General features: G+C 37.0%; 1 protein-coding gene across 4 annotated transcripts in view; it reads left to right on the top strand.

The window, feature by feature from the left end:
* Positions 1-23,048, top strand: part of NCK1 (NCK adaptor protein 1) — a 65,798-nt gene extending 42,750 nt beyond the window's left edge. For 3 of the 4 annotated variants that reach the window (XM_075546872.1, XM_075546874.1, XM_075546873.1), the window contains exons 2-4: positions 4,550-4,793; positions 20,083-20,795; positions 22,352-23,048. In XM_075546872.1, the coding sequence (XP_075402987.1) occupies positions 4,568-4,793; positions 20,083-20,795; positions 22,352-22,546 (1,134 nt within the window). In that variant the 5' untranslated portion in view covers positions 4,550-4,567 and the 3' untranslated portion in view covers positions 22,547-23,048. Of the gene's footprint in view, positions 1-4,549; positions 4,794-14,410; positions 14,555-20,082; positions 20,796-22,351 lie in introns of those variants that run through there. The other variant, XM_075546876.1, reaches the window with a different exon arrangement.
* Positions 23,049-25,792: the final 2,744 nt, after the last annotated feature.

Below are 25,792 nucleotides of genomic sequence, written 5' to 3'. Positions count from 1 at the left end.
CTTGAATTCATTGTTTCAGATAATGCTGAGTATGTTCTTCTTTTTTGGTTTTCTAACTCTAGATCTTTGTACATTTTGTTATAATATTTAGCTTTGTCTTCTCGAGCTGCCTTTTGAATTTTTATTAAATCCCTGACCCCATCATTTATTCCATTTGGTTTAGCTACATAGTCTACAATTAAGGACAAGTTTCAAAGTCTTTTCTGACATCCACATGGATCTTTTTCTTTCTTTTCTTTTCCGTGACCTCTTACTTTGTTCAGCTCATGAGGTCTTCTGTCACTAGTGTTCAATATATCAAAATCTGTTCTTGAGATGTTCTCTAAATTCAGGTGGGATAGTCTCAAGGCTGTATTTTGGTTCTGGTCAACTTTTTTTAGTTTTCTTCAACTTCAGCCTGTACTTAATGTGAGCAATTGATGGTCTGTTCCATAGTCAGCCTTTGGCCTGGTTTTAACTGCTGATATTGAGTAAGAATTCTCCACGGTCTCTTCCTACAGATATTGTCAATGTTATTTCTTTTTACTGTATATACTCGTGTATAAGCTGAGTTTTTTTAAATCGTTTTATTAGGGGCTCATACAACTCTTATCACAACCCATACATACATCAATTGTGTAAAGCACATTTGCACATTCATCGTCCTCATCATTCTCAAAACATTTGCTCTCCACCTAAGTCCCTGGCATCAGGTCCTCATTTTTCCCTACCCTCCCCATTGCCCCCTCCCTCATGAGCCCTTGATAATTTATAAATTATTATTTTGTCATATCTTTCCCTGTCCGACGTCTCCCTTTACTCACTTTTCTGTTGTCCGTCCCCCAGGGAGGAGGTTACATGTAGATCCTTGTAATCAGTTCCCCCTTTCCAACCCACTCCCCCCTCCCAGTATCACTACTCACACCACTGGTCCTGAAGGTATCCGCCCTGGATTCCCTGTGTTTCCAGTTCCTGAGTTTTTTCAGCACATTTTTTAAATGCAGTTTTTGTGGTAAAATTACATGTCTCAGCTGATACTCAGGTCGGCTTATACTGGAGTATAATATGGTATTTTATCTGGAGATGTCCATGTGTACAGTTGCTTTTTGTGTTGAGAAAAGTATTTGCTATGAACAAGTTGTTGGTTTTGTAAAATTAGGTACCTATGAGGGGACTTTAAAAATTGAATTGAAAGATAATGGAACTTTTTCATGAACTTTTTGGGAACAGCCCTCCCATCCCCCAATATAAATTAAGACTATTGAATAGAACCTTTTGTCACTGTAGTGACGTTCTGTTCATTGTTACATCCAGAAGAGTATATTACATTTATTCATCATGTTTCTTTGGCGCTTTTTAGGGGTGATAGTTTCTAAGAGTCTGCTCTCTAATGATGACCTTGAAGAATTATAGAATGTACTTTGATTTTCATTTTTCTGATTTCACTTATTCATGATGGAGCCGGGATTATATAAATTTGGGGGTAGAAGATCACAGAGATAGTGCCATTCTCATCAAGTCTTATTAAAAGTATATAGTATCAATATGTTTAATCACTGTTAATATTAAATTAAATTGATCACTTGGCTAAGATTATGTTTGTCAGATTTCTCCGTTGAAAATTACTCTACCTTCTTTCTGTATCGTACTCTTTGAAAGACGTCTGTTTGCACAGCCCCACCACACTTAAAGGGTTGGGATTAAGGGGAGAGCTCCCACATAAATTATTTGTAATTCTGTATGGGAGATTAGTCTCATTGACATTGTGTCCAATTGGCCTCTCATTTAAAATCTTCTATCTACATATAAGTTCTTAGATCCCTGAGAGCACATAATTGTTTTAATCTAGTTTGTATCTTTAACACATCTGTGTTTATTACTATTTAATCCCTGGTGATTTCAAGCCATACTTTCTGTTTATTAGCATATCTACTAGCTTTTTTAATAAATCATTTTATTGGGGGCTCTTGCAGCGGTATAAGAATCCATACATCAAGTGTATCAAGTACATTTGTACATGTGTTGCAATAATCATTTTCAAAACATTTTCGTTCTACTTGAGCCCTTGTTATCAGCTCTTCTTTTTTCCCCTCCCTCCCCCCACCCTTGTGAAACCTTGATAAATTATAAATTATTATTTTCATATCTTACATTGTCTGCTATCTCCCTTCACCCATGTTTCTGTTGTTCGTCCCCTTGGAGGGGGCGTTATACAGGCAGACCGTGGTTATATGTTGATCATTGTGATCCTTTCCTCCTGTCTTCCCTTCTCCCCCTCCCTTCCTCCTACCCTCATGGTATTTCTACTTCCATTATTGTTCCTAAGGGTTTGTCTGTCCTGGATTCCTGCAGTTGAGAACTCTCATCTGTAACAGTGTAAATGCTCCAATCATGCACTGGGTCATGATAGTGGGGTGGGGAGGAAGCATTGGAGAATTAGAGGAATTTTGTGTGTTTCCTCAGTGCTATACTGCACCCTGGCTGGCTCGTCCCCTCCTTGTGACCCTTCTGTGAGAGAATGTCCAGTTGTCCACAGGTGGGCTTTGGCTATTCACTCCAACCCTGGCTGATATAATTGTTTGTTTTGGGTCTTCTGATGCCTGATCCCATCATGACTTTGTCATCATACAGACTGGTGGGCTTTGTTGCTTCCCTGTTAGATGGTTTCTTGTTTAACTTAAGCCTTTAATATCCCAGACACTTTATCTTTTGATAGCCGGGCACCATGAGCTTTCTTCACCACATTTGCTTATGCACTCTCTTTGTCTTCAGGGATCACTTGGGGAAGGTAAGCATCACAGTATGCCAGGTTATTAGAACAAAGTGAGGGAGAACTTGAGTAGATGCACAATGTCCATCTGCTACTACCTTAAAATTTAACTTATAAATATATGTACAAAGACCTATATCCCTATTGTTATATAGTAATACATTTACATATATTTATGTGTCTATAAATTTCTTTTGCTTCTTAGTTCTTTCCTCAATTCCTTTTACTTTTTTCCTGCCCCACTATCATGTTAGGCTTTCATTCGGCTCTCAGTCACATTGCACTTGACCAAACCTCATCAGGTATTCTATAACCTCCTCACCGTCAATTTTAGATCTCTTGTTGTTCCCTTGTCCCTGGGTTTGTTGGCTCCCCCCTCTCTTTTCCCCAACTCCCTCTCTCCCCTTTACTTCCTGGAACCATCAGTCCTGTTGTTTTTCCCTCGGAATTGCTTATCTTGTCTATCTTATATAGATAGACATGAAAAAAGGAAGGACGCAAGAAAAAAAAAATTGAGGGGGAAGGACTTTAAATAGTTCCCGGTCTGTCTACTAACCCTTTCCAATCAAGTCTGATGATGTGCCAAGTTCTGCGTCTCTGAGTCCGAAGTCTATTTTCAGGATTCCTTGGGGGCGTCTTTGCTTTGTTCTCTTGCTGATCTGTTGTGCTCTCTTTGTGCTTCTCTCTGGGGTGTGGGTGTGGGGTTGGGGTTCTAGGTTTTTTGGGTTTTTTGGGTGTGCCTGGGCAAGAATAATTTGTGTATGTCTAGATTTTATTACCTCTTTTTAAATAGTGTTGGACTTTGTTCTGGTAGTTAAACCATGTATGGATCAGTTCGGTCCTTTAGAGACTTGATTTTAGTCATACTTGAGTGCTCAGGCTTTCTAAGACTGAGGGCCCACTTCCAAGTTGTGCCCTTTTGGAGCTCTCTCCTGAGTGCTCTGTCTCCCAAGTGGTTTCTCTGTTTTAGCTGGTGGAAACTCGAATAATTACGAGTTTTGGCCTGTGTTAGCTCTTCTAATTGCTTATCTTACAGTTCTCCAGCAGTTATGCTTGGCATTGAAGTTGTTGTTAGCTCATTTTAATAAGAGTTTACTCTGCATTAATGAATCTATATTCTGTCATAGTGTCAAAGTGGGGTTATATGCAGATTTCTGTAACTCTTCCGTGGTGTAGCCTCTTAGTTTTTTGCCAACGACTGGACGTCTGTTTTAAGTTTTTCTTCACTTATACTTTTGATCCTGCAATTTTGCTTTCAGCCCTGTAATATCCTAAGGTTTTTAGATAAACTGTTGCTATTAGGTACCACTGAGTTGGTTTCAACTCAGCAACCCCATGCATAACCGAAGGAAACACTGCCTGGTCCTGCAACATCTGCACAACTGCTCATATGCTTGAGCCCATTGCTGCAGCCGCTGTGTCAGTCCATCTCGGTGCGCGCCTTCCTCGTTCATGCTGCCCCTCTACTTTACCAAGCATGAGAAGAAGCACCGCCGTCCTTTCCTCTAAGGAGCACACTAGCCTTACTTCTTCCAAGACAGACTTGTTTGTACAATATTCTTCTCCAGCACTACAATTCAAATGCGTTGATTATTTCCTGTCATCTTTATGCAGTCCTCAACTTTGACATGCTGTGAGGTGATCAGATCAGGTGACCCTCGTTCTCAAAGTAACTTCCTCTATTGTGCACAAGACCTCTAGAGTGTTGACAAGCAAGGAAGTTACTTTTAGGTACGATTCATGCAAAATATATAGACTATACTTCACCCTTAAGTAAAGCGTTTTTCTTTGTGTTTACAGTGTTGAAGCTGCTAAGAGATGGCAGAAGAGGTGGTGGTAGTAGCCAAGTTTGATTATGTGGCCCAACAAGAACAAGAGCTGGACATCAAGAAGAATGAAAGATTATGGCTTTTGGATGATTCAAAGTCCTGGTGGCGAGTTAGAAATTCCATGAATAAAACGGGCTTTGTGCCTTCTAACTACGTGGAAAGGAAAAACAGTGCTCGGAAAGCATCTATTGTGAAAAACCTCAAGGATACATTAGGTAAGATTTTGTGAATTTTATGATGGGTTTTAACTTTTTTGTGAATTGTATGATGGTTTATAAACTTAGTTTTCCCTTCAAAAATTTGTACATTTTTTTGATGTCATTGATTGCAGTTGTCACAGTGTAACATAATTCATCCTACTTTTCCCTATTTTGTATTTTCATTTTTTTCTCCCTGTCTAACCCTGTCTGCCTTCTGAATTTGTGCTATTGTACCTCTTCTAGCCCTCTCCATTGCTTAAAAATGGAACCATAGGTGTGAGTCAAGTTCTAGATTTTAAGAGTGAGTAAGATACATAGCTTCAGGGGTTCTGTCAGTCTCAATTCAACCGCTCATCTTTCAGTTTGTTGTACTGTGGGGGCTTACAAGTTGCTGTGACGCTAGAAGCTATGTCACCAATATTTTAAACAGAGTCACAGAAGGTCAACTGGTTTCAGACAGTGAACTGGCTTCAGCAGAGCTTCCAGACTAAGAATAGACTGAAGGAAAAAGTATTATGAGTAACGGGGAACCATTGTCAGATATAGTACTGAAAGATAGAATAAGCTGTCCACTTAAAGGGATTAGCCACAGACAATCCTTATGAATAGCAGTGAAACAGTGTTGGAAGATGCGCCCCCTCTTGTTGAAAGGCACTCCGAATGTGATTGGGAAAGAGCTACCTCCTTAAAGTAAGAGTCAGCCATAGTAATGTGGATAGAGTAAAACTTTTGGGACCTTTCGTTTGCTGATGGGCCATGACTCAACAGGAGAAGAAACAGTTGGAAGCTCCATAAATAATTAGAACATGAAATGTTTGGAGTATGGTATCCTGGGGTCATGATAATTGGGTGGGGAGGCATTAAAGAACTAGAGGAATGTTGTTTTGTTGGAGCTATACCACATCCTGGCTGACTCATCCCTTCCTTATGACCCTTCTGTGAGGGAATATCCAATTATCTACAGATGGACTTTGGGTTGTTTGCATAGATATGATTGTTTGTTTTGGGTCTTCTGATGCCTGATCCTGTCAACACTTAATGATCTCACAGGTTGGTGTGCTTCTTCAATGTGGGCTTTGTTGCTTCCCTGCTTTATAACTGCTTATTTAACTTCCAGCCTTTAAGACTCCAGACAGTATATCTTTTAATAGCCGGGCACCATCAGTTTTCTTCACCACATTTGCTCAGACACCCATTTTGTCTTCAGTGATCATGTTAGCATGGTTAGCACCACAGAATATCAAGTTATTGGAACAGTGTTCTTGTGTTCAGAGAGGACTTGAGTAGAGGTACAATGTCCATCTGCCATCTAATGTTCAGGATATAAATATATGTACAAAGACCTATATCCTTATCATTATATATTAATATATTTACATATATACATGCCTATGTTTATACCTCTATAAATAATGTTTTTTGCCTCTTAGTTCTTGCCTCTCTTTCCTTTTACTTTCCTCCTGTCCCACTGTCATGTTCTACTTTCATGTGGCTGTCAGTGATTCCTTTTGGCTACATTGCACTTGATCAAACCCCATCAGACTTTCTATGCCCTCCTTGCCATCAAGTTTAGATCTCTTGTTCCTTATCCTGTGTTTGTTGGCGTCTCCTTCCCTTTTCTCCACCTCCTTCTCTCCCATGTACCCCCCTGGAACTGTAATTTTCTCCTCGGGATTGTTTATCCTGCCTTTGGGAATAGCGATACCATGAGGGTAGGGGGACGGACGGAGAGAAAGGGGGAATTGATTGCAATATCGCAGTGATCAATGTATAACCACTCACCCACCCCTACTTCCTGGGAGACGAACAATTTAAACGTGGGTGAAGGGAGACAGCAGATGATGTAAGATATAAAAATAATAATAATTTATAATTTATCAAAGGTTCATGAGGGTGGGAGGGAACAAAGAAGAGCTGATACCAAGGGCTTAAGTAGAAAGAAAATGTTTTGAAAATGATGATCGCAAGATAAGTACAAATGTGCTTCATACAGTGATGTATGGACCGTTATTAGAGCTGTAAGAGCCCCTAATAGAATGACTTACATAAAAAGAAAATGTATGGAGTATGAATATAAAAACATCATGACATTCAAAAATGAAATTGAACCCATAAAGATGGATATCCTAGGCATCAATGAGCTGTATTTACCATTTTGAATCAAATATTCATACGGTTTACTATGCTAGGGATGATGAAGAGGAGTGGCATTGCATTCATTATCAAAAAGAACATTTCATAGAGATCCAATTAATGCAATTTATATTTATGCATCAACCACTGAAGCTAGTGCTGAAGAAATTGATGAATTCTACCAGCTTCTTTATTCTGAAATTGATCAAACATGCAATCAAGAAGCATTGATAATTACTGGTAATTGGAATACAAAAGTTGTAAAAGAGAGACAGCAAGAAAATAGGACCTTGGTGATAGAAGACTTTAAAAGCTGTAAGATGACATTACGAACCTCATATGTGAAGAAAGAAAAAGGTTATTAAAAAGGCACAAAAGAAAGGAACGAAGAAAGTGTGTGTTAGCAGAGACTCTGAAACTTGCTCCTGAATGTAGAGTACCTAAAGCAAATGGAAATGTTGTAAAAGAATTGAATAGAAAAGGCAGCTCAAGAAGACAAAGTAAAGTATTATAATGCAAAGACTTGGAATTACCCAAAGGGAAGAACATGCTTAGCATATTTCAAGCTGAAAGAACTGAAGCAAAGATTTAATCCCGAAATTGCAATACTGAATGGGCAAAATATTGAACAACGCAGGAAGCATCAAAAGATGGAAGGAATGCACAGTCACTGTACCAAAAAGAACTGTTTCAAGAGGTAGCATATGAAGTCCAAGCTGTACAAAGGCAATAGCCAAAAGCAAGGCTATGGGAGTTTTCCGAATTCTTACTGAAATATGTGAACAATCTGTTAAGCACTGGAGGCATTCATTTGTCTGTGTCAGAAAGTTGGATGATAGCTATTTGACCAAGTGACTGGGATAGTTCTTGTTTGTACCCATTTCATAGAAAGATGACCCACCCTAATGCAAAAACTATAAAACAGTATCAGTATCACAATCAAGTAAGATTGTGCTGAAGATAATTCCAAAACAGCGATAAGTACATTGACTGGAAGCTGCTAAAACTTCAAGCTGGATTCACAAGAGAACAAGGCACAAGAGAGGACCCTCCAAGAGATGAAGTGACTCATTGGCTGCAGTAATGATTTCAAACTAAACTACTGTGAGGATGGTGTAGAACCAGGCAGTGTTACATAGGGTCTCTGAGTTCAAGCCAACTAGATGACACTTAACAACATCCAACCAATAAGGTTGTTTGTTTGTTTGTTTTTTAATACTCTTGAGTTTTATTCCACATTAAAAAATTTTTTTCCAAAGCACTCTAATTGTAGCTGTGCACTGTCTACTTATTCTGGTCTTAAGGTTGTGGTTTCTGTAGTCCAGATAGATAGATGTCTTTGGTTTTCATTATCTCCTGGGTGGGGTGAGACTGCCTTAGATGGCTGCTCACAACTCCTAAGACCTTCTAAGACCCCAATTGGTACACACCACAGTAGGATGTAGAACATTTTCCTAGAGCACTATGTTTTGCCAATTGACCTTGATATCTGCTGACACTATGATCCTTAGCCCCCAGACCCATTGACTCATTTCATCATGGTGTTTTACTATGTTTGATTACAAGTTTCATAAGTTGGCCTCCTATGCTTATAGCATATAAATATACATGTGTGAAAATATTTTCTATCAAACCTATATATATTTATTGTTAGAATCCCTGTTCTTCCATATCTGTTCAGCTTGTATGTCTCTGTGTATTTACTCACGGATTATAGCTATTGCTGTTATTACAGGATCATGCATGAAATAATTTGCATCGCTTGCTTTGAACTCTCAGAGTACTCTTTGTCATGATTGTTTTTGCTGACCTCCCCCTTTTTGTTGACTTTGAACTTCACCTGAGGAAATATGTGTCAGATACCCTCTAGTTATTTACTCTTCCTTACTTTCCCACAGCTAGTAACCATCAAAAAAGGCTTATTTTTGTGTGAAAAACCTTTCCTTGACTTTTAATAATTATGGTTTCATTCAGTATTTTTTCTTTGGTGACTAACTGATTTCACCAAGCATAATGCCCTTCAGTTTTAGACAAGTTATGAGACCTTCTGACAGTCATTGTTCTTCTTTGACATTGTATAGTATTCTGTTGAGTGTATTCATCATAGTTTATTCATCTGTTGAAAGGTACTTAGGTTGTTTTGCTATTGTGAATAGTGCTGCAATGAACTTGGCTGTGCACATACATGTTTGTGTCATGGAGTTATATCTCAATTGTAGGTTGCCAGATTTCACAGTATTTCTGGCTTTGACTTTGTAATAAGACACCATCCCTTTTCCTTCAGCAGTGTTCCAGCACTGTCTGAGGCTTCCATTGTTTCCATACCCTCATCAGTATTTGCTGTTTTCATTTGTAACTTTGCTGTTATGACTAGATAAGGTGATACTTAATTGTTGCTTTGATTGTTCATCTCTCTGATGGCTAACGATTGAAAACATTTCTTCATGTGCTTGTTGGCCACTTGAATGTGATTTTTGGTAAACCATTTGTTCTTGTGCTTCCATTCTTAATTGAATTGTTTTTGAGATGTCGAAACATTCTATACATTCTAAGTAATAGTTACTACTCAGGTATATCACAAAAATGTTTCTTATTCTGTGGGTTCTATTTTTACTCTTTTGGTGAAATCTTTTGATGTTCATAAATGTCATAATTATTAGGATGACCTAGTCATCTAGTTTGCCTTCTTTTATTTGTGTGTTTTTATTTATGTTTGATAGCGTGTGTGTGCCATGCGGTAGGACCCTTAAATTTGCCCCCCCTTTTTTTTCATTGATGGTCTTTATAGCTGGAAGTTTTACATTTAGGTCTTTGATCCATCTCTAGTTAGCTCTTTTATATGTACAGAAATAATATTTTAGAAAACAGTACTAGTCCCCAAAAAGTGGAGATTAAAGGTGTTCCAAATGTCCAGCTTATTTAGAATGTTGAACCACTTCGTTATCTTTTTTATCTACCACCACTCCTCCCCTTAGTATATTCCCTTAAATCCCAGGTGCTATAATTCACTGCAGTGTCACATAGAACTCTCGTCACCGAGGGAATTGCTGTGGTTAATCTGAAGTTACAAGGTTGTGGAATCGGTGAAATCAGGTTAGGTGGTAGGCTGTAACTCAAGTCTCAAGAACCCAGAGATAGGCAAACCAAATGCAGGATCTAAACAATGAACTCCATTCGTGGCTCTTGTTTGCTGGTAGTGAGGTCCCCTCCCTCCCTTTAGTGCTTCTGAGTTAGCTGATTTTATAACCATCAAGATGGCAATTAGAAATAACCCTGTTAGAAATAACCCTGTTAATTTGGTCAGTATCTTTCCCCCATTTTCTTTCCCAGAACTATCAGGAAAATAGCATTTGCACTGCAATATGGTGTAAGATAAGGGTTCTGTTTCATTTTTCTGCAAAAAGACTGTCCTTTCTCATTTAATGAGCTTTAGCTCCTTTGTCAAAGATTGGCTGTCTATAGGTGGGTAATTAGTTCTGGGTTCTCAATCCTGTTCCATTGGTGTATGTTTCTGCCATTGAACCAGCACCGAACTGTATTGACTACAGTGGATGTGCAGTAAGAAAAACAATTTTCTTTTCATTGGACTCCAGAGTTTAGTTCTTTGCACAAAACTTTGACCATAGTTACACAAATTAGCTTGAAAGTCAAGGAATTGAGATTCTAGCTAGGTTTCATGGTCTAAGAGACCAGTAGACATCATGACATGTAGGCTTGTGGGTCTGTCCTGAGTTCAACGATTATGCAAATTAATAGAACTGACTGACCTATTGGCAGGGACTCGTGGAACTCTTGAGTGTCTTTTGGGGTTTAGAGGCAATTATATATTTAATCGTGTGCCCCTCAGTCCTCCTCAATCCCCCTTTTCTCATTGTGTTGCAATTCTTAACCCCTCTAATGGTGGAAGGAGCACTGGTGGCATAGTGATTGTGAATTGGGCTGCATTCTCAAAGGTCAGCAGTTCGAAATCATTGGCCACTCCATGGGAGAAAGAGTTACTATAGTCTGAAACTCGGGGACCAGTTCTACCCTGTCCTACAAGGTCACTATCAACTGGATGGCAGTGTGTCGGGGGATAATGGTGGATATAATCCCATTTGAGAATAGAGGTTTCGTTGTTAGGTTAGGTATGGTTGTCTTAAAGCACCTTTTGAGTTATTAAATAACAGCATAACTGACTGCACCACCAAAGCTCCTAAAGATGAAGCTTAAAATCAGAATCACTGCTACTGACTTAATTGACTGATAAGCAACCTTGTAGATTACCACCAGGGTTCTTCCAAAGAGCTGTTTCCGCAAAGAAAAAAGCAGACAAGGGAGACCCAACACTATGGGTACTCTAAGGGCCACCAGCTAAAGAAGCTGAGACAAACAACAGAACCTTTCCTTAGAGCTGACACCATGAATTTGTACTTCTAGCCTCATAAATTGGTTAAAAAAATTAATTTCTGTTGATTAAAACCACCCACTTATATTATTTCTGCTTTAGTGGCACTTAATAACGAAGTCTTTAAGGCAAATTGTGCCTCTAATTGAGATAAGAATAGATGAAAGACACAGATTGCTTGCTTGGTATCAACGCTATTTATTTCATTTGTTGACTCTGATTCAGAGATTCTAGGGAGACCTGTGCTGGCAATCTTAAGTATCTCCGAGCCCCTTAGAAAGAGGAGGCCTCATTGGAAAAGTGAACTATTTGCTGACTAACGCTTTGCATTTTATTTTTCAAATTTTATTGTCTGTTTTAGACTATAGTATCTTTTTGGTCAACAATAGAAGAAATCATAAATGTTCTTAACCACTTTAAAACAGCACATTCAAGTATGTTAACAGGTAACAGATTAAATTCTGAACTTTAGTTGTATCAAAACAAGCCACATTTCATTCTTTTATTTGGTAAGAATTTAAAACTCTACATCATTACTGTAGATCAGCATGCACACAGCTGATATCTTTCCTGCTTTGTTTCTCTGTCTAGACAGTTAATGGTGGTTGAAGCCCACAGCTGCTCCAGGGAGAAAGCTGTGACCATTTGCTTCTGTGAGTTACAGCCTCGGAAGCCCCATGGAGCAGTTCTCTTCTGCCCTGTATGGTTACTAGGAGTTGGACTCAATTTGGATTTGGTCGAAGTATGTAGAAAGTTTTGAGTTTTTAGAGGCCCTCCATTAGGTTGAGCTGGATAGGAAGGAAGGAAACGCTGCCCAGGGGGAGAAACTGGCTTTTTTTTTTTTAACTCCTTTGCCTAACAGGAAGGAATTGGGAGGGACAGAATTTCTTGTAATTCAAGGAAAGGATACTGTTGCTTAACTGGACTTTACATATATGGGCACTTCTGAAAACTTATGGAAAAATTCCATTATCTTTTCATTTTATTTTTCCACGAGCTCATGGAATCTTCCTTGTATGTGTAGGAATGTAAAATTTCTCTCTGCAAAAGTTATACATGATTGACAGATGTGTGAAATATTATTAAGTGCATTACATTAGTCATTTCTTAGTCAACATTTATTGCTATTTTGACTAGTGTCATTTGTAATCAGCAGTACAGGACCAATCTTTAGTATTTAACCAGTTTGAAAGCGCAAAACCTAAAATACGTACAATTTAAAAAGTTAATTATAAAGTGCCAGAAAAATGGTTTCTAGGCCAAAAACATTTTCCAGTAAGTTAAAGATGATTTAGGTGATGGAATTCTTAGTCTTAAATTTTCACATGACATTTAACCACTTTACCTGGATAATTTTTCCCTCTGAATTTTCTAGTTTTTGCCAGTGCAACTTTTATTTTCAATGGTTTTTGAATGACAAATCAGAAAGGTTTTCTTTGAACTGTTAATGAGATCAGAGTTAGAACCATAGGTACACCTGATAATTTTTTAAGTACTGGATAGCTGCTTAAAATGTGTTAAGGGAAGTAAAGATAACTTTTGTTAAGAAAATATGTCTGATAGTGATAAAGGCATACAAAGGACTAGACTAAGCTTTGACTTGCTTGTTATTTTTAAAAAGGGGAGTGGGTTACACATTGGGGTCCAAGCTTAAGTGTAGCTGTTTGAAACCACTAGGTGCTGTGCAGGAGAAAGACAGGGCTTTCTGCTTCCATAAAGAGTTACAGTCATGGAAACTCACAGGGGGCAGTTCTGTCGCATCTAAAAGATAGCTATGAGTGAGCATCTATCTACTGGATGGCAGTGAGTTTGGTTTTGGTAGGGTTGCTACTAGTCAGAATTGACCCTGTGGCAGTGAGTGAGTATCCCGAGATTAAGAAGCCCCGATGGCGATGGCGTAGTGGGTTATGCATCAAGCTTCTAACCAGAGTCATTAGTTCAAACTCACCAGCTACTTCAGGGGCTCAAAAAGTCAGGCTTTCTGCTCCCATAAAGGTTTACAGCCTTGAACACTTAGGGAAGCAGCTCTGTTTTGTCCCAAAGGGTCACTGTGCTTTTGAATCAACTTGATGGCAGTGAGATTGGGTTTTAGCCAGACTGGAGCAGAAGTGACAGTTAGTTACTAACAAAAGAGGGAGGAACCTAACGTTATTTAGCAAAGAGAAAATCATCCTACTGTTAGTGTTGCATGCCCATTTTTAAAGCTATATTAGAAATAATTTTTATTGCTAGTACTGCTAACAACTTTTATGACTTTAAAATTTTAATGAGGTTCTTGTGAATTAGGTGTGGGGTGGGTAGGGTGTTAAATTACTATTTTCTGAAGTTATTGAGACAGTTTTAGCAAGACTGTTCACATAATTACACTATGGAGGCTTGGTGGTATACCGTGTTGGACTGCGGTTTGCATAGGGCTGCTAACCACAAGATCAGCCGTTGAAACCACCAGCTGCTCTGCAGGAGAAAGAAGAGGCTTTTCACCCCTGGCCAAGAGTCAGCCTCAGAGACCCACAGGAGCAGTTCTAACCTGCCAGGGTGAGTCAGCATCGACTCAATGGCAGGAGTTTTGAGTTTCATTTACGTTTAGCAAATCTCAGCTATCTCGATTACTTTGTTAGAGTTCTTGTTGCATATATTCCACAGTGCTTGTGAACATTGTGTTTTAAGTTAGATTTGTAATTAGGCTGGTGATGATGGTTTTAACCCAATTTTTATATCAAACCACTTTCTCAGAATTTACATGCACCTTTTTGGTAACTTAAATATTCCAGCTAATTAATGCATATTTTTTCACAATAATTAATGGATTTATTTCACAATGAGTATGCTGGCGATGAAAGTATTGTGTGAAAGTTCAGCTGGAAAAGGAATAAGAAAAGGAAAGAATGAATTCTTAAATAGTTTTACTATTAAAGTGTCTTTCACAGTAAGTCTGAATAATAGGTCACACTACTGACCCATCATGATACACAAAAGGACTTCAAAACTTCTTGGGAAAAAAAGAATTAAAAGATAATAATGTTGTTTCATAGTTCAGAGGGCTTTTTTTTTTTTCTAAAGACAGAAGCCAGAAAAAATTTCTCTATTGTCTGGGTGTGGGCCAAGTCACATGGATTGGGTGTGGGAAGTTTCAGTGTTGCAGGACAGAGCAGGAAGTTCACTAAAAATTATCCAGAACTGCGTAGCAAATTGACAAAAGAGAACACTGAATTTTTATTCAAGATGGATTGGTTAAACGTCTTTAAAGATTTCTTCAGTAAGTTAATCTATTTATTATATCCATAGTTTTCTTGTGTCTCTTTAATTGGGTTTTTCATGTTTGTAAACTTAAGGGAAAAGTCTGTGGAGAGACTCTGGTTGGCTTTGTATATGCTGGTGCTTTATGTTTGTGAAATGGAAGTTAAATGATAATGTATCAAATAATGTTTGCTTTAACTTGGTAAGTAAAATAATGTTTAAATTTCTTAGTGTGAATGCTTAAATAACAAGTAATAGAAGGATATAAACAGTTTGGAGTTGATGCAGTTCATTTTAATGTAACATTTGAAGTGAATTAAAATGAATTGTAAGCATAATGAAAGCATTATCAAAAGAATCAGCTTCATCCTCTGAATTAATGTGGAATTGGTTAGTACTTTTTGCTTAAATTGTAGAATTAGATGAAATTTAAAGGTATCAGGATAAAAAGAATATTTTAATATAGTCATTGTGAGATTACTAGAAGTTGTTCTTTCGGTGAGTCTGATTAGACGTTTGAAATTGAGTTGTGTACAAAAGAAAATAAAAACATTGAAAAATAGTGATTTATTTGAATAGTTTTTGAGTCCCGTGATAAACTAATATTAATACTAGCTTACAAAAGACTAATCTTTGTGTTCTGACAGCCCTTTACCATCATATGGTATTGAACCTGATTTGATTTCCTTTAACACTGACGTGGTGTTTCGCTGAAAAATAACAGAGGAATTGTAGATGTCACTTAATCATACGGAACCTAAGAAAACAAAGTAACAAAGATTTCTGGAAAAGAAGTTCAACATGTTGTAGAAAAAGAATGCTGTAATTGTGATAGGAAGATTGGCGGTGGTGGCCAGTCAGTACCTCTGAAATACGTAGTTTGGATAGTTTCTAGTTTTTTCAGATCTTTGCATTTTCATTTTCAGGAAATTTGGTTAATTGGCCCTTTAGATAATTTATTTAAGTTCCTTTTTAACATATTAAAAGATAGTTCCATGTTTTAAAAAACATTTCTACTTTAAGTCAGTTACAAATCATAGAGTAAAATCATAGAGTAACAGTATTAGCTCTCAGGGTAGACAGGCTAATGACAGTATTATTTATTATTCATGATACATATTTAGGATTGGTTATAAGTGATGTTGACCATAAATCAAGTAGAAATGGCATAAAAAGAATGTTATATTACTGGTACAGTAATTCATTTATATTATCAGCGTGGTGATAAAACTATAATTCTCTCTGTTGAATCCTAGCAAGTTGCTAGTTAATTTAAAATGCATCTAGGGACCAAGGTTTAGGATTTGAAATGCATGCTGGTCTTTTCCTCAGTTCCTTCAGCACCACTTCCCCCAAACTTGTATTTATTTTGCTGGTCATTTTGTCAGAGTAGACACAGATTTACCCATCTACATCTTGAATGGACTTCAGACAAAGAAGGATAGCATATTTGCACCCGGTATGGTAAACAGAAGATTATCTTTAAAAAAAAAAAAAAAAACCCACAGCATTTTAGATAAAAAGGATAATAAAAATCAATAATGTATTTTCCAGATAGAATAAAATACAAACATTTTAATGGAAAGAACACGATGTATTGTTGGGTTCTACTTCTCTAGTTCTCCCAGTAATATGCCGCTTACTGCTCATATATAACCAACAGTATATAAATAAACATTCCTGATTTCCTGTTTCTTATTGCATAACTTGTGAATTAGCCAAGGCTAGATTTGGAAAGCCCCTTCTAACTCTTAAAAGTCTTATAGTCCTGGTAAATAACTGAAATGTCTTCATTGTGTCATAGAAATTAGGGGAAGTCCGTGAGGGAGCAGAACTGGTTTGGCAAAAAAGAACATATGAACATAATTACTGTTCACTAAAGAGTTAGAAGTAGAGTTAAGACTTTTTTTGGCCCCTTTCTGTTGAGCATTTGCCCAGTGATTAAATGAAGGAAAATTCCATACACAAAGAAGACCAAGTGTTGAAAGCAATAACTAATACAGTGGATTAAGAAATAGTTTTGGAAGCAAAAAGCTTAGGTAGAAGTAAACAAGATAATTATAAACAGACGTACGAAAGAATGCATTGAAGATTGGGTAGAATCTGACTTGGCAGCACTTTACATAAATAAAAGACTTGGAAGAACTGCTGTGATAATGAAGATGGTAAAAAATAATATGAGAAATCCCCAGCACAGTCCATGGGAGTACTGACGGAAAGCCCTGAAGTGCTTAGGTGAAGGCATGGAACCAACTCCTTTATACGTTGCGCTGACCAAATAAAACACAAAGTGATTTATTCACTTGAATAGATATACTTTAACAATGGTATTGGGAAAATCAGATGCTTCCAAATTCTGCCATCCAGTTTATCAAGGATTTGGAAACCAGGTTACATAAGGAATCTTGGGAGTACAAAGATTTGCCTCAGGAAGAGGACAACTGTCACGTGAAGATTGGAAATACTTAACCAGGCTCTTAAAAGATTTTAAAGAGTTTAAATTATTTTCTGTTTAAGAAGCAGTCCTGTAGGATGACAGAAATAAGATGAGTGGATTGGGACAATTAGAAGCTTAACTAAGAATTAAACAACAGTGACAAAAATCTAAGGATGAAAATGGCTGCCTCACAGTTGTATTCCTTCTCCTGTCTCAGTGTAGTGATTGTTTGTTGGCTGTGATTTGCATAGTCAGCTGTTCAGAATCACCATCAGCTCCTTAGGAGAAAGACTGGACGCCTGCAAACAAAGTCTTGGAAACTCGGGGTTGTGGACATAGGTGGGGACACAGGGAGCGGCTTGGCTGTGGGTTGGCATTGACGAGTTACCTGCCTGGCCTAGGTGTCGGAATGTGTTTCACACACACAAAAGTTTATGGAAAATGGAATTAAAAGATAATGAAAATTTCCCATAAACTTTCTAAATCTTAGAAAAGTGAAAGAGCTTGCTCAAGATAAATACAACTAATATTTGAAAATTATAAAGCTGGGATTTGAACCAGTAGTTTATTCTAAGGTCTATGCTTCTTTCAATATTCCGTATCATAAACCTTGGAAAGGATGCCTGAGGACAAAATAGAGAGGTCCCTGAATTCTGTGTATGTATTTTTCTTGATTTGTTAGCGTGAAGAGTCACGGTTTTGAGCAGTGGAGTTTTAAATATGGTGGCAAATGTAGTTTTAGAATGCTCTAACTGGTTGATAGTGATACTGCTTTGAAGCAGGGAGAGTTTGGATTGATGAAAGAGAAGCTTAGTGAAGACTCAGGCTTGACTTAAACATTCTTGAACTAGAGTCAGAATGCTGAGAATGGAAAGTGTTGTCAGTAAGGAGATATGATAAAATGACTCTTAAGGATTTAGTGTGGAACTTGAGAATAGTTTTATATTGAGAGGAAGTTCACATAACAAAATTAACCACTTTGAAGTGTACAATTCAGTGGTAGTTAGTGTTTTAAGACTATTGTGCAACCAGTACATCTAGTACTAAATCATTTTCATCACCCCCAAAGAAAATGCCAAGCCTTTGATCATCTGTATGTCTTTTTTTTCCAGCCCTAGCCACCACTAATCTGCTTTCTGTATTTTGGGGTTTACCTATTAAGGGATTTTCATGTAAACAAACATATTTAGGAGGCTTCAGACAGTTCTCACATAACCAGAACGAAAAGATCCTGAAATTTGTCCTTGAACATTTTAAAGTGTGCCTCCTCCCCAATACCTTGTAGCAACTTCTCTCTCTCTTTTTTTAAAAATCATTTTATTGGGGGCTCCTACAACTCTTAGCACAATCCATCGTGTCAAGCACATTTCTACATTAGTTGTCATTAATCATTCTCAAAACATTTTCTTTCTACTTGAGCCCTTGGTATCAGCTCATTTTCCCCTCCCTGATGAACCCCTTGATAATTTATAAATTATTATTTTGTCATGTCTCACACTCTGACGTTTTATAGCTGACATTTTCATTTAGCATGTTCAAGGTTCAACCATGTTGTAGCATGTATCAATACTTTATTCTTCCTGTGGCTGAATCAGATTCTACTCTAGTATATATAAACATAGTTTGTTCATGTATTTAATCTGTTTTTCGTGGGCATTTGGGTTCTTTCTACCCCTCACCTGATGTTGTAAGCAGTGCTATTCAAACATTTGTAGGAGTCCTGTTTTCAGCTGTTTTGGATACATCTTGAGCCTGTAGTAAGTCTAATGACTGTTTCCAGAATGCATGTAGCATTTTACATTAACCACCAACATTATATGAAAGTCTCTATTTCTCTGCTTCCTCGTCAACTTTTGTTATTTCCTTTTTCTAATAGCCACTCTAACATTGTGAAGTGAAAATAGCATTTTTATTAGCAGTTTCCTATATGACTAATGATACTAAGCATCTTTTTGTCAAGTGTTTTTTGGCCATTTGTTTTCCTTATTTGTTTTTGAGAAATGTCTGCTCCGGTCTATTTTACTGTCTTGAAATTGGATTGTTTGTCATTTTGTTATTGTATTCTAAGAATTCTGTATCTATTCCAGAGATCAGCAATTTATCGAGTGTAAAATTTTTCTGTTCTGTAGGTTGTCTAGCATCCATCGATACACAAAAGTTTTTTATTTTGATTGTTGTTGTTACTTGTGCTTTTGATGTCATCTAATAATACACACCCAGAAGCCTTAAAAAATTGCTTCATTAAAAAAAATGTACCCCTATGTTTTCTTATAAGATTTATACGTTGTTAAGTCTTTGATTCAACTAGAGGTTAATTATAATAATACGTGTGGAGTAAGGGTCCATCTTCATTCTTTGCATGTGGAGATCCAGTTTCCCAATACCACCACCTAAAGAGATTATTTTCACACTGCTGAAACTTGGCACCCTTGTTGAAAATCAATTGATGCTTTTGTTGTTGAAAATCAAACCTTTACAAATAGACATATAGGTTTATTTCAGAACGCAGTTATATTTTATTGATCTACATGTCTATTGGTATGCTGATATTACAGTTTTGATTATTGTAGCTTTGTGTGGTTTTAAAATTGGAACGTTAGCCCTCCACAGTGTGCAGCTCAAAACTAAAAGAACAAAAGAGGAAACTGTCCACACATAACTAAATATTATATTGTACATCAAATTTTAATTAAGTTCCTATTTTATCACACAGCTAATTGCAGAATGAAGAAGAGTCTTGAGAGTGGATTTGGGGATTTTTTTTGTACTTGGGTTCTAAGTATGAGAAAAAGAAACTCTTATTTCCATTTAAGAGATCATTAATTTAGGACAACGTTATGATTATGTTATACAGTTATTTCAGGGCCTTTGGCAAGAGAAAAGACGAATGGGTAAACTATCATGAAGTAACTGTAATTAACTCCTTACTGGATTGTGAAAAGAGAATTTGCATCTCCTGTCCAGAGAGAAATGCCACCTAGAAATTTGTCATCTAAGTACAAAGGCTTAAAACACTATACAGAATTAAGATCCTTTTCAAAGAATGTTTGAATTATTTTTGGTAGTCATTGCTTTACATTCTTTCCTCACTCTCCCTTTTATTTAAATAGGAATTGGAAAAGTGAAGAGAAAGCATAGTGTGCCAGACTCCGCCTCTCCTGCTGATGACAGCTTTGCTGACCCAGGGGAGCGTCTCTATGACCTCAACATGCCTGCTTATGTTAAATTTAATTACATGGCCGAGAGAGAAGATGAGCTGTCTTTGATAAAAGGCACGAAGGTGATCGTCATGGAGAAATGTAGCGATGGGTGGTGGCGAGGAAGCTACAATGGACAGGTTGGATGGTTCCCTTCAAACTACGTAACTGAAGAGGGTGACAGTCCTTTGGGTGACCATGTGGGTTCCCTTTCAGAAAAATTAGCAGCTGTCGTCAATAACTTAAATACTGGGCAAGTGTTGCACGTGGTACAGGCTCTTTACCCATTCAGCTCATCCAATGATGAAGAACTCAATTTTGAAAAGGGGGATGTAATGGATGTTATTGAAAAGCCAGAAAATGACCCTGAGTGGTGGAAGTGCAGGAAGATCAATGGACTGATTGGCTTGGTGCCAAAAAACTATGTTACCATTATGCAGAATAATCCATTAACCTCGGGTTTGGAACCATCACCTCCACAGTGCGACTACATTAGGCCGTCTCTCACTGGAAAGTTTGCTGGCAATCCATGGTATTATGGTAAAGTGACCAGGCATCAAGCCGAATTAGCATTGAATGAAAGAGGGCATGAAGGGGATTTCCTCATTCGTGATAGTGAGTCTTCGGTAAGTTGGTTTGCAGAGGTAAATGAAGACATCTCAGTAATGAAAATGTGAAATGGTTGCAGAGGTTACGCTGGCTTTTCTAAAGTTACCAGTTATTATTGAATTAATTCCGATGTGTAAATAAAAGTAGAATTGTACACCACAGGAGCTTCGGTGGCTAGCTTTTCAGAATTAGATGGCCAGGCCTTTCTTCTGAGATGATACCCTTGAGTGAACTTTGCTTTTCAGCATTTTGGTTATCAGCTGGTTATTTTAATTGCTTGCCACTCAGACTCCTTTATAAAGTTCCAGGAAACTAGAACATAAAAGTCAAGGTTGTTGCCAGTAGTGTTTATTTTGAATAAAATGTAGTCCAGGCAGTGATTCTCCTTTAGATGTGGACTTGTCTACTTCTGTTGGTTTTGTATGCATGAAGTATTTTCAGTTGTATTACACTGATAAAATGGAGGAAACTGGACATTAAGTTCTTAAAAAAAAAGTTCTTTACTGAGAGTAGACTGATGCAGTAGACAAAACTGGAAAAGCAGTTCTTACATTATGGTAAGCATGTAATCACTATATGACATACTAATGATCATGAAGATCGCTGAAGTATACGACAATGTTTTGTTATATAATCCGTTCATGCTTACAGTATTTTAAATGCATGTTCAGTGAAAGGTAAATTATTGAATAAATTAAAGGTGGAAAACAAAACTTATATAAAGCTATAAAAATTGAGTTGTCAGGAGAGTTATATGAGTTCTTTTGGGAATTACCTAACCACACACCCCCACACACCCCCGGAGAGCAAGTCATCAGTGTGAGGGGAAAGCAGATGGATTTCCTTTCTGTTAGAAGTCTGAGGTAACCCTGGCTTTCCAGAACATGCAACAGTATAGTAGTGTCATAAGGAGGTGATATTTTAGTGGGTGGCTTAAAAGAAAAAGATGAGCAAAAGTATAGGATGTTTACTATGCACAGGTAGGTAGGTAGACAGAGGCTCAAGGTTTGAGAGTAACAGTATAAGAAGAGGCTCCTGGAGTCAACGGTTTAGAAAGTGTCAGATTAAAAAATAACCAAAAAATGTAAAATATCTTGAATGCAGAATAACAGAGTATAATTTATTTTTGGGTAATTGAGCAGAGATATTAATTAAAATATGCCATATTATGTTCAACTGTATAATCTTTCATGCAGAGGTCTCAGACATACATGTTTGTCTTGCACATGAGTAGATAATTTTTTTTTTTAAGCAGAGTTTAGGCTTCCCTTGTAAAATAGGAGCTGTGGGTGTTGTGTAGAACTTATTAGACTCTGAAGTCTAGCTGTTCAGGTTTGAATCCTAGCTCTTTGAATGGTGGGTGATCTGTGGGTAAGTTAGCTTCTCTGGGCCTCAGTTTTCTCATCTGTAAAGTGGGTTTGTTTTGGGTTAAAGGCAATAATTGGTATAAATTTAGTATAGTGTCTAACATTTACTAAATGCTCAAATTTAGTAATTATTATGAATAGTTTACTATCAAAATGCTAATAGCTGTCTTTCACAATGCTTATCATAGGTGTTTTCTTTCTTTTAGCCAAATGATTTCTCAGTATCACTAAAAGCACAAGGGAAAAACAAGCATTTTAAAGTCCAACTGAAAGAGACTGTCTACTGCATTGGGCAGCGTAAATTCAGCACCATGGAAGAACTTGTAGAACATTACAAAAAGGCACCAATTTTTACAAGTGAACAAGGAGAAAAATTATATCTTGTCAAGCATTTATCATGATAACTCCTGACCAGAAGTGAGTGCTGCACAGCTTTAATGTGTCGTGTAATTGAAGACTGAGAAGATACTGAATCCAGCCGTGTTCGATTGGATGTTCCTGTTTCTAACTCTGTATGAGAATGGACTATAGAATCCACGCATACTTTTATTGTAACTCAGCATATACATGTATGCTATATATGCAGGGGATCTGCATAAAGCAGTTGTTTATTCTTAGTCTGTTTATTGTTTTCTTCACTGTTCCTTTTTTTCTCTTCTAATATTAGGGGTTTTATATTTTTTTAAGAAGCCAATGCCAATTAGAGATCTTTACATAAAAAGAATATCTTTTATGTCTTTCATTTATTTCCTTGCTAGTGCACCCTAATCATAAAACCATGGTTTTCCTTCAGATAAATAAATTCTTATATTGATATATGGCATATGCTAAAATAAAAATCTTGGAGAGTGTTAATCTTTTCTGTGACTGAATAGCAATAATAAATGGAAACATTATTTTAAAGCATTGTATTTTGTCACAGGTCATTGTAAATACCAAATATATTGTGTTTACCATTATATTAAAAAGTCCATTTGTTGTCTTCATTATAAAGTTAGACATTGGACAGAGACTGGAGTACATCTTGTAAAATTTTAATTCCCAACTGTTGGAAACAAAGTCACAGAATTCTTAATATTTATGGTGCTTTTTTCTTATCTGGCTATTCAAGGGAACAAAGCAATTTCTGTCAGATGCTTTTTCAGACTCTAAATGGAAGCTCTAGTGTTTTGTTTTGTTTTCAACCCCCTTCTTTCTAGGTTACTTTACCAAAGCAGTCTTGTATTAGGGCATGTTTGTGCCCCTGTGAAATATGCTATGGCTAAATGTGTAAATAGAGGCAATGGGATACTTGTTTTCCTTTCTTTATTTTATTAAATCATTTTATTGGGGACTCTCACGGGTCTTACAACATTCCATACATCAGTTGTATCAAGCATATTTGTACATATCATGCCATCATCATTTTCTAAGCATATGCTTACTATTTGAGCCTTGGTATCAGCTTCTTCCCCGCCCCCTGTGGCCGCTTGATAAAATTATAAATTATTGTTATTTTCATATCTAACACTTGTCGCTGTTTCCCTTCACCCACATTTCTGTTGTTCATTCCTTTGGAGGTGAGGTGTTAATGTATCTGTCATTACAATCGGTTCACTTGTTTCATTTTCTAAACATCATTTAATATCAGGCCTAGTGTTAACAGTTTTCTTTTGTCCATTAAGTATTGGCATCTTTGGAGTCAGACACTAAAATTGATGTATTTCTTTCAAATATTTCAATATTTGCTTAAAAGATTATATATTCCTGGTTAGTGAAACTTATATTATTTTTAAAATCTTTTTGAAGATCTCTCTGTATTGTGTGTTGTTCTAAGTATTGGGTCTATTTCTGTTAGCCACAGAAGAAAACACTTGTATTTTATGGTTACAACTCACTTTTCTCATTATGAGATTTAATTCTACAGATTAAATTTAAGCAAAGTAACTATCAGCATTTTTACTGAACATCCTTTAAAAACCATAAAACTTACTAAACACTAGGGGCCAAGACCTTTCCAAAACAGTTACCAATGTCTAAGCATATAAATGTTCCTGTCCTTTGATATGCTATAAAATTCATAATTCATTAGGGTTTGTGTTTTATTATTTTTAATATTTAGTTTTTTAATTGTAAAATCATTTTAAGATTTATGTTGCCACTGGGTGGCAGCCCTGGTTACTTGTATTAAGCAACAGGAGTCAGCAAGAACAATGAAGACAGTGGTATACAAAACTTCATTACCAAAAAAAAAAACTTTATTGCATAATTTTTTTAAAGCCTTTTAGTTTGTAACTTGGGGTTACTTTCTTTATCGGTAATTTTTAAGCAAAAACAAAAATACTTTTTTTTGTACTATGAAATCCCATCAACATACATTGAAGAAAACCATTTTAAAGATTAGGTAGTAAACATTTTTAATTAATTTTTAGCAAGTGTGTGATGATGATGGTATTTGCTCCATCTTGTCTTTCCCCAGCCTTGGAAGATTTATAACAGGTTTGGGGGAAAGCAAGCAATGCTTTGGATCACAGACATGAGCTATTTGTAGTGAACTTCACGGAGCAGGAGCTAAGAGCGTGGTTTTTAGAAAGTAGCTGGGAATCTTGTGAGGACCACTGGTGGCTGGATACATGTTTCTGTGCCATAGTTAGATTTATGATGTGTTCCCAGATAGCTCCTGTGTGCCAATATCTGTTAAGCGCTCTTAGGAAAACCTCACTGGGAACTATGGAATTTTGTATTTTTAACAATTTTAGAAAATCTTTAATCAGCCTTAACACCAGTGACTTTATAAGCATGGATTGTACTTGGAGTAATTCTCTAGAACTAGAACAATCTTAGAAAAATATCTACAAAGCTAAGTAATGGCAGGGCTTGGACTAAAAAGATTCTCTACTCGCAGCCTAGAACTCTGTCACAACACGAGCATCCTGGGGAAGTTTTACGGAAGTTCCATATATGAAGAGACAAGTGACCAACTTAAATGTATATAATAGACATCGCTCCTATACAACCTACTTACACATACAAGACTTTTTCAAAATCTTGGAAGAAGTGTTTATAACCACACAAACAATAGCAATAAAGCTACAGTTTATTAGTATAAATTCTTAGGGTTTAGCTGAGCGTGTATTATATATATGTATCATTGTACAGTAAGGGTTGCACTAAATAAAATAGGGCTTTGTACAATCCATTGCCATTACTGGAAGAATAGGAAGGACTAATGAGCAATTTGGGTGGTTAGAATGCCGTCCTTGCAGGTGTGTGGTATGTAAATTATAGTCCATGCTCTTAATTGCTTTGGTTGCAAAGAAACAGCCACCACTGCCCATAAAATGCCTTTGTGGGGTTTAGGTCTCCCATAGACAAGACAAGCCCCCTTGGTGAGTGAAGTCAGAATTACCTTTATTCAGTGAAGGCACAACCGAGCGGTGTCCTTACACTTAGGGAAATATTGTTTGATCTACACAGTACTTTAAACAATTTGTTTAAACAGTTTGTTTCTGTTAGCTATTGAGTTGTCTCTCACAAGGTGATCATATGTACAACTAAAGGGATGAAACATCAGGTCCAGCATCACCCTCAAAGTGACCACCGTGTGCAAATCCATCGTGTGGCTCACCAAAGATGATGTCCTCTCTAGTGAGGGATCTCCCGGATGC

Source organism: Tenrec ecaudatus, chromosome 4 (assembly GCF_050624435.1).
Source record: "Tenrec ecaudatus isolate mTenEca1 chromosome 4, mTenEca1.hap1, whole genome shotgun sequence".
Taxonomy (NCBI): domain Eukaryota; kingdom Metazoa; phylum Chordata; class Mammalia; order Afrosoricida; family Tenrecidae; genus Tenrec; species Tenrec ecaudatus.
The sequence above is the reverse complement of the archived record's forward strand: the minus strand, read 5'-3'. Positions and strand labels throughout refer to the sequence as shown.